This window comes from Triticum urartu, chromosome 5A (assembly GCF_056163025.1).
Source record: "Triticum urartu cultivar PI428250 chromosome 5A, HENAU_Tu73, whole genome shotgun sequence".
Classification (NCBI taxonomy): domain Eukaryota; kingdom Viridiplantae; phylum Streptophyta; class Magnoliopsida; order Poales; family Poaceae; genus Triticum; species Triticum urartu.
The window spans coordinates 394,902,820-394,917,495 of record NC_141877.1 but is presented as its reverse complement, the minus strand read 5'-3'; the positions used below and the strand labels follow the sequence as shown (position 1 = coordinate 394,917,495).

The following is a 14,676-nucleotide window of genomic DNA, read 5'->3' as shown; positions in this document are numbered from 1 at the left end:
TTTTGTCCCGCTGATGGCTTACCATTATCTGATCCGGTGCAGTACAGATAGTGGGTGAGGAGTAGGGCCAGGAGTTGTTTTAGATACTTTTTCGTGCTCTGTATCTGAGAAGGATAACCGAAGCTAATGGTTATAACTGGTAATGGTTATGTGCCTTTGGGGGGCGAAACATGACCATTAGAGGCCAGACCTATTTTTTACACCGGAGTTTGAAACCTGACACTCAGGGAAGCATCCCCAAATGAAGTCCGCATATACTGCAACCAACGAAGATGATGTCAACATGGACGATCCTAATGTTGGCAATGTCATGCGACTGAGAACCATATCCACACAAAGCAGGCATCGCAGGCACCAGGAGCCGCTCGTAGAGCCATGGACTATCACAGAACAAATTGGTAAGAGACAAATGTCACATGTCCCGCCAAATCCAACATTAGGGATGCTCTGGTAGCCACACACACACCTTCATCGCAAGTGCGTGCTAGTGTTAGACGTGAGCAATTTGAGCATGCCCTAGCCGCAGACTATACACCGTGTGTCGCCACTAGCTCCATCGCAACACCTCTAACTCTGCCAAAACGCCTCACATCAACATGAACTAACAAGCAATGGGACTTTGGACACGAGAACCGGATCCATAGCCTCCAAACCCTGCTGACGCCGACACCGCAATAAAGAGCGCCGAGGATGCTCCCCAAGCCCCACCGCAATCTGTCAGTCACACGGGCACCAGCATCTACTGTCGAGCAAGGGAGCTCTGATGATGATACAAAAAATGGGGAGGAAGAAATAGAGGGTGTCGAGGATGCTCTCCAAACCCCACTTACGTCGCCACCAAAATAGAGGGCACCGAGGATGCTCTCCAAACCCCACTTACGTCGCCACCAAAATAGAGGGCACCGAGGATGCTCCCCAAACCCGCTACAATCGTCAGCCACACGAGCACAGCCTGACAGTGGCGTCTAGTGTGGAGCGAGGGAGCGCTGATGATAATACAAAAAATGGGGAGGGAGAAATGAAATGGAAAACATAATATGTTGATGATAATACAAAAAATGGGGAAGGGAAGTAAAAAACTGTTAACCGCCCACCGTGGGGCTCGAACCCACGACCACAAGGTTAAGAGCCTTGCGCTCTACCAACTGAGCTAGACGGGCTTGTTGTGTCTTAGTGAAGTTTTGTGTATATAATCCTATATACTGCGTCGCATTTCTCATGTACTTTCAGCAAGATAAAGCTTGAACTGGTAATTGTGCTCCTGCATGTCTACCCCCAAAAGTTACTACTTCTACAAACACTTCTTATTACTGCTTACCAGTCCTGCGTAAACCAATATTTTTATACTATCAACAAACTAAGAACTAAAGGGAAATCTATTCCAGTATCGCTGCAACCTGCAAACAACACCCGGGCAAACTGATCCCCTGAAAATATGCAATCTCTCTTCTCGCCTATGCAAAGCATAATCCTGAACTCTCCACAACTTCCTGTACATATCACGCTCTAATCACCTGAGACTACCACTGTGTTCAACTTGGTGATGCATCAACGCTTTCTCATCGTCATCAGCATCAAGCTCTTCCTCACCATACTCGATATCGATCACAGTGGCATCCTCCCTTCCCGCGTAGAAATCTCCTACTCCATGACACCTTTCCAGCTCGATATGCTGCAACTCCGATGTGATAAGAGAGTGCATTCTTGCCCTCTCCCTGTCGCGTGGGTATGTCCGGTACAACAGCGAGTAGATGAAGCAGCACAGCAGCATCGGGATGGCAATCGCCATGTAAAGAGCTTTCGCTAGAGCTGCGGCATTTGACCTGTCGCTCACAACACTGCTCACTCCAGACCCATATGAGATAGGGTTGTAGCCGTATGCATGCTCGGCTAATAAGCCGACAACTGGTGGAGCAAATGAGGCTAGGACAGACTCGAAGGAACGGTCCAGCGCGTAGATACTTGCCCTTGATCTCTCAGGAACGATCTCTGCAAATATGGGGCTGCACATGAAAAGTTTACATTTATTGTCAAAATACAGAATTTCATAGCTTATCAGCAGTTTGTGGTCGGCAGATAGGAGTATACGTTAAGCCCCTTATTACGGATCAGAAAAAAGTACTAATGATGAAATTGTATAGTGTGTGTAACTATAACAATCCCAAACAGCCAATGAAAAGTTACTTACCTGTTAGTAGCAGGGCCATTCCAGGAGATGCTTAGCCCCATGATAAACATAACAAGTCCATGCAAGACACCAGTAGATGAGTCATCAGGTAGTGCAAGCAGCAACAAAGCTGCAAGCGGGACTGCAGAACCCGAGCTTATTTGAGACAGCACTATCCTGCCAGAATCCGGGTAACGAACAGAGAGATAATCCCCCATCTTTCCACCAAAGAGCCCTCCAAGTGAGCTTGCCAATGCAAATATTGCCATGAGAAGTCCTGTTTTGTTGTGTGTAAAGCCCATCAGCTCCAACCACATTGGGGCAAACGACAATGCCGACCATGGGAATGACCCTGTGACACCCTGAGCCACGATGATCTGAAACGATGGTATCTTCACAACAGCCTTAGCTTCTGCAACCAAACCCTTCATCTCTGCCCACGCCGACTTCCGCACGAGCTGCTCGTCACTCTCGCTGTTGCAGAAATGAGGGTCCACTGCAAACAGATAGACCAACGCCCCGACCATCACACTGATGAGAGCAACAATGTGAAATGCTATACGCCAGCCGGCGATACCCATGATTGTGGTTGATGCTAGCATGATAGAGAACAAGCCTCCAATCACTGAACCTATGTTGCCTGTAAGTTGAAGCCATCCAAACGCAGAACCCCGCGTATTATGATCAGTATAGTCTGCCACTAGAGATTGGATAGCAGGATTGACGAGTGCTAGACCAACGCCATTCAATCCCCTAGCTACTGCTACCTGCTCACAGAAGCATGTTTCACCCTTTATTATCATCTATAAAAAAACATGCTTAGGAAGCATCGTAGCATTATTATTGGCAAATAAATCTCATTGCACACAAATGACTGCAGTTAAATACTCCTTCCGTTCACTATTATAAGATGTTCTAACTTTTTTTCTGAATTGGATGTATATAGATTATAGACACGTTTCTGTGTATTTTTTTCACTCATTTCAATCCGTATGTAGTTCACATTGAAATATCCAAAACGTCTTATAATAATGAACAAATGGGGTATCTAGCAATCCCAAGCCAGATTTTTATCCCCGCAAGAAAACATTTACATTTGAATTCGCACATTGGATGCCATTCACCTGATATTCAAATCTTACGAGATCGGAACAAAAAATACTCCAAGTGAAGAAACAGTTTGAACTAAAGTTTCAAATATTTGACATGTACTTAAAATTTACGAAATTAAAATTCAAAATAGTCAGAAATCAAACGTAACTGTCTGGGGCAAGTATTTGGTTATTTACATTAATAGCAATAGTTATTCAGTTTTGCTAGAACTCATCTAGATGAGATATAATTTGGTCTCATTCACCTTTTATAGCCACTGGATGTGATGCTATAAGATGCGTGTGTGCTGACGTGGGTTGTATCTGTTTTTGTTTTCAAGGTGAATGAGACCAAATTATATCTCATCTAAATGAGTTCTAGGCACTCCCATAGTTATTACTACAGATAAAGGTCGACTGCCATTCGGGAATCTTATTTTAGATGCGAATATTCTACTCCTATGAGAATCTTAGTCCACGTGATTTGCTTCGGTTACGCCGACATGAACTTCGCTGCAGATTTCGCACCTTTTACTTAAATTGCAAGCGTGCACCAGCTTTTGGCTGTAAAGCGTGAGCCGCAACGAAAATAATTAAGGGATCTGCGGATAAACCTAAGCATATACCCGAGATGATCCATGCCCCAGTTCGCAAAATTGGATCGACAATATCACGAGGCCGAGAAGAATTTGGGTGGTCTTTGGTCGGGACGGACCTGGGCGAAGGTGCCGGAGACGGCGACGAGGAAGGTGGCGGCGGCCCAGAGGAAGGCCCCCACGGCGATGACGTGGGCGCGGTTGTAGCGCACGGCGGCGTAGGCGGCGAGCGGGTAGCACGCGGCCTGCACGAAGGAGCGGTACAAGGTGAGCGCGCCGAGCCCCATGGGCGTGGCGTGCAGCGCGGCGCCCACCTCCCGGTACACCGCCGGCAGGAGCGCCTCGTCCGCGCGCTCCATGATGGCCGCCAGGTTCACCAGCAGCAGCGTCCGACCCGGGGCCGCCTCCGCCATAGCGCCTTCTCCCTCCCTCCCGCGCGCGAGCTTCCGTCGGCGGCCTCTTTTGGTCCTTCGCCTGCCAGCGGTGCGGCGGTGCGGTGCGGTGCGCTTTCCTCGAGAACGAGGAGGGCGGTGCCTCGTCTCCTTCGCGGGCGCGTTTTCGAACGACTTTTCCCGTGGTTATGGAGAGCGACTGACGTGCGATCGCAACCGTTCGTCTATAATTGAAGGGCTTGATGGGAATCCGGGTCTGTATCAATGTGTCAGATCAGTTGACTGTGGAGGACGATGGCTTGGGTTGGCTGGCCGGACATCGCCGGCTGCGCTTCCACGTAGCTCGGCGAACGGCGGAGCGAAGCCGGAATATTCAACGCGTGGACGCGGCGGGTCCCGCCGCCGCTTTAACATTATCCTTTCCGTGACCAGGTCAGAGATAGGGGAGGTTCTAAGAGCATCTCTAGCAGAGCTCTCAAACCTTTAAACCCATATAAATAACTGTTTTTTTTTACAGTTTATAAGAAAAAATCATGTAGACTAAAACCCCTTAACTCTTAAACTCTTAAATGTTTTTTAAGATCCAAACCTCAAACCCTTTTCCAACCCTAAAAAGTAAGGGTTGAGGAGCAAAATCTACCCCAACCCTTATTTGACGGTTATCCTCACGCGGGAGGGGAAAATTCTCCCAACTCCCGCGCCCACGCCCGCGTCTGCCGCTGTTAGTCGCCCCAGCCGCCGCCGGCCGCCCCATCGACCTCCCGCGCGCCCGCGCCTGCCCCGCCCCCAGACGCCGGCCTCCTCCACCTCCTCCCGGTCGCGGCCGCGCTCGCCCCGCCCCCGGTCGTCACCATTCGTCCCGCCGTCCGCGCTGCCCGCAGCCCCGACGGCTTCTACTCCCGCGCGCCCGCCCGCCGCCTCATCCTCCCGCCCCCGGCCTCTCCTCCTCCCGCACCCCTCCGCGCCCGCGCCCTCCGCCTCAACCCGCCGCCACCGCCCTCCGGCCCGTGCCCTTCGCCTCCCGCCCCCGCGCCCTCCGCCTCCGCGTCCCACCCCCCGATCACTGCCCTCCGCCCGTGCCCGCCCCGCCCTCCGCCCTCCGCCCTCCGCTCATCGTGCACGAGGTGCTCGACGGTATGCCCGCAACGACAACATCGTTCATGGGGAATATTCCGTTATAAGGGTTGGGTTTGAGGGTTCTAATCTTTGCCCATGTTTTTCAACCCGTAAAAATGCACAAAAAGACCATTTTTAGACCCTTAAAACGCTAGTGAGGGTTTGAGGGTTTGAGGGTTCTACTAGACATGCTCTAAGAGTAGGGCGTTTTGGAGCTCGGCCTCCATGAAGGCAGGATTTTTTGAAAAATTCAAAATTCACACTTTTCAGTTTTAAAAAAATCTGAAAAAAAATCATACAAGTAAACAAGGATGATATGTGTATGTATGTAAAATTTGAGGATGAAATATCCTAAAATGCGATCTGTGCAAAAAGACAAATTCATGGATTTTTAGGATGAATAGTGCATCTACTAAAAAGCCTCAGATTTGTTCTTTTTGTGTAGCACTCATTTTAAGGTGTTTTGTCCTGAAAATTTACACACATATGCTTTATGTCTCTAAGTATGTGTGTATTTTTTTCAAAAAATTTTGAAACGTGAAAATTTGAATTTTAATCAAGTCAAACTCGGGCTCCATGGAGCCCGAGCTCTAAAGAGCATTTTCGAGGTCCTAATCGGAAACGGGCGCCTACATCATTCTACTGTGGGCTGGTTCGAAAGTTGGCCCACTTAGGATAGCTTCTAAACTGTTTCGCACGCTTGGACTGTTTCGTTATGGGTGTGTTTGGTTGCCTGCATGAGGCCTAATCAGACCCGTGCGGAAAGAAAACGGGATGTTTGGTTGGCTGCATACACTGTTGGGCCTGCATGGCACGATGTTTAAATCACTTCTGGGCCTGGCTCCCTGGGAACGCTCGAATCTGCATTTTCTTCAGAGCCAGGGCTGAGCGGTGCACGTGGGCGGCGGCGGCTGCACGCGCGCGGCCACTCGAGAAGTCGCGTTGCTTCCTGAAACGTCGGCAGTTATTAGCCTCACCGCTCCCTTTCCCCACTCTCCCTACTCTCCCAACTCTCACAGCGGCGGCAGATCGAAGGAGAGCAAGAAGACCACCGAACTCCATCATCGACGAGCGGATCATCACCTGCCCCACGGCAATGACGGTAAGCACTTTTTTGTTCGTCATGCACTACTTTTTCGCGTTCGATACGGCGGTAGATTCGATCCACGACGGAGAGGGGAATGGGAATAGAGGTAGATAAGCATGGCAGTTCATACTAGTTCATACCAGTTCATGCAAGACCGGAATAGAGGTAGATGCAGATGGAGTAGAAGGGGGATTGGGGGTACACAACAGACACTGGCTAACCGCGGCGGCCGTTGAGGGGTGCGGAGCGGTGGGTCGAGTGGTTGGCCTTCATCTTCTTGTCCATCGCTGTGCGGGGCGGCGGGTCGTCGTCCTCCTCGGCGGAGTCGAGGTTGATCTGCCAGGTACGACGGCCTGGCTCCGGCGCCCTCATTGGCATCTGCACCGGTTCTTCCTCCTCCTTAGGCTCCCCACCGATGACCGCTGGTGGCACGATTGCCGTCTCCCAGTACACTGCGACACAACGGTCATTAGGAGCCCAGTAGTTCTTGTACTTGGACCACCTCTTCCTCTGTTTAGCGTCGTTGGAGACGGCCTGATTCATGGCCCATCAAATAATGTCAACTACCATCGCGCCCTTCGCGGGGTTAGGAATCAGCGTCTTCAACTCTTGTGCAGTGGCCCTCATGAGCATTACATCAGATTCCTTCTACATGTCAGGCATGGAGCCGAAGTTCGAGCACACCTCCATGATGTTCTCGAACTTGGTGCGGTCACCAGCCGACCACCCGAGAAAGAAGGCCCTCCAGCCAATACCCCAAGGGAAGGGGTTGGCGTTGGAGCTGGAGCTGGAGCTCATGGCGATGAAGAGGAGGAAGGTTGATAGTGAGAGAACGGAGGGGGTGGGTAAGTAGTAGTGGTCAGGGTGAGTAAACTTAGGCGCGATGGAGAGGAGGAAGAGTGACAGTCATGTCATTTTAACTACATGCTCTTCAATAAGCCATGAACTATGTGTTGTGCCTAACTCCATGAATTGTGTGCAGATCGAGGAGAGCAATGAGATGGGCACGGAGGTGCTCCCGTCCATTGACAAGAAGGGCAAGGAGCCGGTTCATCCAATGCCCAAGGTGGTGCTGCCGCCCACCGCCGAGGAAGATCTGAAGACGCCAACGGTTGGCGACAACGAGCGCATGGAGGACCCCCCTGATACGTCTCCAACGTATCTATAATTTTTGGTTGTTCCATGCTATTATATTATCATTCTTGGATGTTTTACAATCATTTTATATCATTTTTTGGTACTAACCTATTGACATAGTGCCAAGTGTCAGTTGTTGTTTTTTCTTGTTTTTTACATCGCAAAAAATTAATATCAAACGGAGTCCAAATGTAGCGTAACTTTTTGTGGATTTTTTTCGACCAGAAGACACCCAATGGGCCGGAGAAGCACCTAGTGAGGGAGACCTGGATTCAGGGGTCCTCAGGTGTCCGGCCTATTCGATGTGGGCCGGGCTGATGGGCCGTGAAGATAAAATGGAAGATCATTCCCTGTGTTCGGGAAGGACACTTGGATGCGTGGACGACATGATTGGAGTCCGGATGTACTGTTTCCTTCCTTTGTAAACCGACCCTGTACCCCTCCGGTATATATATACCGGAGGGTTTAGTTCGTAGGGATCATCAGAATTCATATAGGCTAGACATCTAGGGTTTAGCCATTACGATCTCGAGGTAGATCGACTCTTGTAACCTCTATACTCATCAAATACAATCAAGCAGGACATAGGGTTTTACCTCCATTAAGAGGGCCCGAACCTGGATAAACATTGTGTTCCCTATGTCCCTTGTTACCTTTGATCTTCAGATGCACAATTCGGGACCCCCTACTCGAGATCGGCCGGTTTTGACACCGACATTGATGCTTTCATTGAGAGTTCCTTTGTGTTGTTGATAGAAGGATTGATGGCTCGCCTTGTCATTAATGACGATATCACTTCTGGAGGGGCCCTAACTCCAGGACAGGTCCTCCAGCTCGGCGGTTTTACCATGGGCGCCTGCTTGGCCGTCAAGCCAACGGCGGCTCCCACAATCACCAGACATCATCTCCACATCAGCCTCAAACACTCCGAAAAGATGGATCCGGCAGATGTCTCGTCCTTAAACAAGATGCTAGATCGCATCGCCACCCTGGGGGTTGCAATAGACTATGATCAGATTGGGCTTAAACCCGACCAGAGGGAAATCGAGTCCCCGCCGGTCACCCATCTGGTAGCGGTCGTTGAGGAATGAGTCGAGAATGATTCTTCCCCCAAGTTAAAAACCAGCTATGTTCGGATTTGCGAGCCCTGCGAGCTGGATACCCATCCCCGGGAAGAGACTGTATGTCCTCCGAACACAAGATCAGGCATTGAGCCCGAAAGTCCTCAGGACCTTCCCGATCTTGAACAGGTGAACTCGGAGACTCTTCGAGCTCTGGACTCAATCGTGGATCGGGACGCAGATTTTAGCCCGCCCACCCACCACAATCAATATTTCCCAAGTAATTCAGGTCCTCCAGACATATGTGACCTAATGTATGTACGACAGCAACCTCAGGAAATGGTCCATCACTTCTGGGCCAGGTTCCTCCTTGTTAAAAACAAGATTAAAGATTGATGCGACGGCGACGCGGTTTCAGTTTTTTGCTGCAACTATGCGGACAAGGAAATTCTCAATGCCCTCAACCGCCGCCGCATACTGCACTTTGCAGATTTGGCACACATAGTACAGAAGTATTGCACAATGGAAAGCGCCTAGAAAGCCCAGACAGCCCAGTGGGAACCTCCTGCCTTTAAGCAGCCCACCAGACGGGCAAAAAGGATGCACCCTTACGGGGCACCCGGTCATCAGCCTATTTACAAGAAAAACAAGCCCTTCATGGGATATAGAACCGTCCTTAACGAATTACTCGACAAGCCCTATCAGATACACACGATGCCGAGCACGGAACCAACGCATAGCCTTCGGGCATGTTGGGTACTCCGGCAGGTGGCTAAGAGCGGTGAGGCCATCCTCACCAACACTACCCGAGAGAAGCACTCTTCGGAGGATGACGATCTCAATGTCTTTATGGTCTTCGAGACCTTTTCTTCAAAAAATCGGCGCAAACGGGCGATCCGCGATCTCGCCGAAGTTAACCAAGTAGCCGCAATAAATCCTTGGAATGATACGGCAATAACTTTCACCGCCGATGATGAACCAAGGGCCTGATCAGTCTGAGCACCAGCCGCCTTGGTCTTAAACCCAATTGTGGATGGCTTTCGACTCACCAAAGTGCTCATGGACGGCGGCAGCGGACTGAACCTCATCTATGAAGATACGCTCAACAAAATGCAAATGGACAAGAGTCGCATCAAGCAAAGCAGTACCACCTTTCGAGGCATTATCCCCAGTCGAGAAGCACGATGCTCGGGGAAAATTAAACTTGATGTAGTATTCGACACGTCTGAGAACTACAGGTCCGAAGAGTTGCTCTTCCACGTGGCACCTTTCAATAGCGGATATCACGCCCTGTTGGGGCGAGACGCCTTCACACGCTTTCAAGCCATACCCCATTACAGGTACATGAAGCTCAAAATGCCAGGGCCCAACGGAGTTATCACTATCACCAGTGATCCGGATATAACACTCCGCGCCAAAAACAAAACTGCATCCTTGGCCCTCGAGGCACAAACCGAGGCCCTCGCGGCTGAAGAATTAACTGCTCTGTGCTCCACAGTGGACAAAGATGACGTAATCCTCGATAAGAGGCCCAAATCCACCTCTGTCAAGCCAGCTGACGAAATAGTCAAATTTCAAGTACACCCAATGGATCCCAATAAGACAGCCTCCATTGGAGCACAATTGGATGCGACGGTCGATGCCGCCCTACGAGCGTTCCTGCGTGAAAATTGGGACATCTTTGCCTGGCACCCTTCGGACATGCCCGGAATCCCACGCAGACTGGCGGAACATAGCCTCAACATAATAAAGGGATTCAAACTAGTCAAGCAAATGTTGCGGCGATTTTCCGAACCCAAATGACAAGCTATGGGGGAGGAGCTAGTGAAACTACTTGAGGCCGAATTCATCAAAGAAATCAAGCACCCGGATTGGATGGCCAACCTGGTCATGGTGCTGGAGAAGGACAAATCCTGGCGCCTTTGTGTCCACTTCAAGGACCTCAACAAGGCCTTCCCTAAGGACCCCTTCCCACTAACCCGCATCGACCAAATCATTGACGCAACTGCAGGACACGACTCATTGGGTTTCCTCGACGCCTACTCCGGATACCATCAGATCAAGATGAAGGAATCCGACCAGGCCGCAACGACATTTATTACCCCGTACGGCCCCTTTTGCTTCAACACTATGCCCTTCGGACTCAAAAACGCTGGCGCCACTTACCAACGCATGATCCAAACATGTCTGGAAAAACAATTTGGCAAAACAGTGGAGGCATATGTGGACGACGTGATCATCAAGACTAAACACGCCGAATCACTGGTGGACGATCTATGACTCACTTTTGACAACCTCTGAACATATGACATCCGGCTCAATCCGGAAAAATGTGTCTTCGGAGTTCCAGCTGGAAAACTACTCGGATTCATTGTTTTGAATAGAGGAATCGAAGCGAACCAAGCCAAAATCCGAGCCCTTTCACCATTGGTAACGCCAACAGACTTAAAGGAGGTCCAAAAACTGGTTGGTTGCGTGGCAGCCTTAAGCCGCTTTATCTCCAGATTGGGAGAAAAGGTGCTGCCACTTTATCGACTGCTCCGACGCACCGACCATTTTGAATGGATGGATGCGGCTACAGCCGGATTGGAATAAATAAAGACTTTGTTAGCAAGCAACCCAATCCTTGCTGCACCAAGTGCGGTCGAGCCTATGTTGCTCTACATATCTGTGACTCACCAGGTGGTGAGCGTCATACTCATCGTCGAACGAGAGGAAGAGGGACATAAATTCCCACTCTAGAAACCAGTATACTATGTATCGGTGGTCCTTACACCATGCAAATCTCGATACCCACACTATCAGAAGATAGCGTATGCGGTCTTCATGGCATCCCAAAAGCTATGACACTACTTTCAAGAGTGTTCGATTATAGTGGCATCCAAAGTACCACTCAATGATATCATAAATAATCGGGACGCCACCGGCCGCATAGCCAAATGGGCCGTCGAGCTCCTACCATTTGAAATAACATACAAGCCATGCTGAGCTATTAAATCTCAGGTGTTGGCCGACTTTGTCGCCGAGTGGACGGAAGCCGAACTCCCTAAAGAGTACAACACATACTCCAACTGGATAATGTACTTCAACGACTCCAAAATGTTAGCCGGATTGGGGTCTGGTGTCATCTTAACATCCCCTATAGGTAACACAGTCCGCTACATGTTACAAATAATGTATACGAACTCCAACATCGCGGCCGAATACGAGGCACTACTACATGGTCTCCGAATGGTTGTCTCTATGGGCATACAACGCCTAGAGGTGCGTGGGGATTCGAACCTCGCAATATCCCAAATAAATGGAGAATTCGATGCAAAAGATCCAAAGATGGCAGCATACCGCAACGTCGTACATAAAATATCAGCTCGGTTTAAGGGGCTCGAGTTCCATCATGTTGCTCGAGGCAGTAATTAGGCAGCGGGCATCCTTGCTCGAATGGGAACTAAACGCGATCCCGTCCCGCCCAACACCTTTGTGGAAAGGCTCTTCAAGCCATCTGTGGTATGGCAGGACGAGAGTGGAAATACTAGTCCGGAGCCAATCATACCCCCATGTGCCGAACGCAATTCTGACATCATCGGGGGTTCGGGCACCGAAATGACACCTTCCGCCCATGTAATCATGGCCGTCATTGCTCCATGGACCGAACCCTTCCTGGCCTACTGCTACCTCTTGAGCTTGCATTGGTTTTCCCCGAAGAGGAAAGGATGATGCAGCAGAGTAGCTTAAGTATTTCCCTCAGTTTTTGAGAACCAAGGTATCAATCCAGTAGGAGGCCACTCGCAAGTCCCTCGTACCTACACAACACAAAGAGCTCAACGCAACCAACGCGATTAGGGGTTGTCAAGCCCTTCACGGTCACTTATGGAAGTGAGATCCGATAGATAATATTTTTGGTATTTTTGATATAAAGATGCAAAGTGAAAAGTAAAAGGCAAAGTAAAAACAAAACAAGATTAAAGTGATGGAGATTGATATGATGAGAATAGACCCGGGGGCCATAGGTTTCACTAGTGGCTTCTCTCAAGAGCATAAGTTTTCTACGGTGGGTGAACAAATTACTCTTTAGCAATTGACAGAATTGAGCATAGTTATGAGAATATCTAGGCATGATCATGTATATAGGCATCACGTCCGTGACAAGTAGATCGAAACGATTCTGCATCTACTACTATTACTCCACTCATCGACCACTATCCAGCATGCATCTAGAGTATTAAGTTAAAAACAAAGTAACGCTTTAAGCAAGATGACATGATGTAGAAAGATAAATTCATGCAATATGAAATAAACCCCATCTTGTTATCCTCGATGGCAACGATACAATACGTGTCTTGCTGCCCCTTCTGTCACTGGGAAAGAACACCGCAAGATCGAACCCAAAGCTAAGCACTTCTCCCATGGCAAGAACTACCAATCTAGTTGGCCAAACCAAACGGATAATTCGAAGAGACTTGCAAAGATAACCAATCATACATAAAAGAATTCAGAGAAGATTCAAATATTATCCATAGATAGACTTGATCATAAACCCACAATTCATCGGTCTCAACAAACACACTGCAAAAAAGAAGATTACGTCGAATAGATCTCCACAAGAGAGGGGGAGAACTTTGTATTGAGATTCAAAGAGAGAGAAGAAGCCATCTAGCTACTAAGTATGGACCCGAAGGTCTGAGGTAAACTACTCACACTTCATCGGAGGGGCTATGATGATGTAGAAGCCCTCCGTGATGACGGCCCTCTCCGGCGGAGCTCCGGAACAGGACCCAAGATGGGATCTCGTGGATACAGAAAGTTGCGGCGGTGGAATTAGGTTTTTGGCTCCTGTTCTGATCGTTTGGGGGTACGTGGGTATATATAGGAGGAAGGAGTACGTCGGTGGAGCACCGAGGGGCCCACGAGGCAGGGGGCGCGCCCTGTAGGGGGGGGCGCCCCTACCCTTGTGACCGCCTCCGGTACTTCTTGGAGTAGGGTCCAAGTCTCCTGGGTCTTATCCGAGAAGAAAATCACGTTCCAAAAAGGATTTTTCTGTTTGGACTCCGTTTGATATTCTGTTTCTTCGAAACACTGAAATAGGCAAAAACAGCAATTCTGGGATGGGCCTCCGGTTAATAGTTAGTCCCAAAAATAATATAAAAGTGGAAAATAAAGCCCAATATAGTCCAAAACAGTAGATAATATAGAATGGAGCAATCAAAAATTATAGATACGTTGGAGACGTATCAGGCATCCCCAAGCTTAATTCATGCTCGTCCTCGAGTAGGTAAATGATAAAAAGAGAATTTTTGATGCGGAGTGCTACTTGGCATAATTTCAATGCAAAATTTCTTAATTGTGGTATGAATATTCAGATTAGAAAGAGTCAAGACAAAAGTTCATATTGACATAAACAATAATAACACTTCAAGCAAACTAACAAAGCAATTATGTTTTCTCAAAGTAACATGGCCAAAGAAAGTTCATCCCTACAAAATCATATAGTTTAGTCATGCTCCATTTTCGTCACACAAGAATGCTCTCATCATGCACAACCCCGATGACAAGCCAAGCAATTGTTTCATGCCTTAATACTTTCAAACTCATAAACTTTCACGCAATACATGAGCGTGAGCCATGGATATAACACTATGGGTGGAATAGAATATAATGATGGGGGTTGTGTGGATAAGGCAAAAAGGAGAAAGTCTCACATCAACGAGGCTAATCAATGGGCTAGGGAGATGCCCATCGATTGATGTTAATGCGAGGAGTAGGGATTGCCATGCAACGGATGCACTAGAGCTATAAATGTATGAAAGCTCAACAAAAGAAACTAAGTGGTTGTGCATCCAACTTGCTTGCTCATGAAGACCTAGGGCACTTGAGGAGGCCCATTGTTGGAATATACAAGCCAAGTTCTATAATGAAAAATTCCCACTAGTATATGAAAGTGATAACTCAAGAGACTCTCTATATGAAGAACATGGTGCTACTTTGAAGCACAATATATGAGACTTGCTATATCATGGTGCTACTTTGAAGCA

General features: G+C 48.7%; 2 protein-coding genes, 1 non-coding gene and 1 pseudogene across 3 annotated transcripts in view; 1 reads left to right on the top strand and 3 right to left on the bottom strand.

Annotated features, from left to right (window-relative positions):
- Positions 1–1,087: 1,087 nt before the first annotated feature.
- TRNAK-CUU (transfer RNA lysine (anticodon CUU)) lies at positions 1,088–1,160 on the bottom strand. The gene has a single exon. It is a non-coding gene; the product is annotated as a tRNA-Lys (tRNA).
- A 129-nt stretch (positions 1,161–1,289) lies between these two features.
- Positions 1,290–4,429, bottom strand: LOC125509216 (uncharacterized). Its single transcript, XM_048674129.2, has 3 exons — positions 3,974–4,429; positions 2,189–2,934; positions 1,290–2,003 (listed from the first exon to the last, which is right to left on the bottom strand). Exons 1-3 carry the CDS (start codon positions 4,265–4,267, stop codon positions 1,511–1,513), a joined length of 1,533 nt encoding a protein of 510 aa, XP_048530086.2. The 5' UTR covers positions 4,268–4,429; the 3' UTR covers positions 1,290–1,510.
- Positions 4,430–6,665: 2,236 nt separating this feature from the next.
- Positions 6,666–7,139, bottom strand: LOC147971558 (uncharacterized; annotated as a pseudogene).
- LOC147971555 (putative B3 domain-containing protein Os03g0621600) overlaps positions 7,138–14,676 on the top strand; it is a 118,856-nt gene continuing 111,317 nt past the window's right edge. Inside the window, exons 1-2 of the mRNA XM_087524018.1 lie at positions 7,138–7,266; positions 7,432–7,598. Of these exons, the coding sequence (XP_087380144.1) occupies positions 7,138–7,266; positions 7,432–7,598 (296 nt within the window). The remainder of the gene's footprint in view (positions 7,267–7,431; positions 7,599–14,676) is intronic.

Coding starts and splice junctions, on each gene's coding strand:
- LOC125509216 (XM_048674129.2), bottom strand. CDS start 4,267: ATGGCGGAGGCGGCCCCGGGTCGGACGCTGCTGCTGGTGAACCTGGCG. Junction 2,935..3,973: donor TCTCCGGCACCTTCGCCCAG/GTCCGTCCCGAC, acceptor TTCTGTGAGCAG/GTAGCAGTAGCTAGGGGATT. Junction 2,004..2,188: donor AATGGCCCTGCTACTAACAG/GTAAGTAACTTT, acceptor TTTCATGTGCAG/CCCCATATTTGCAGAGATCG.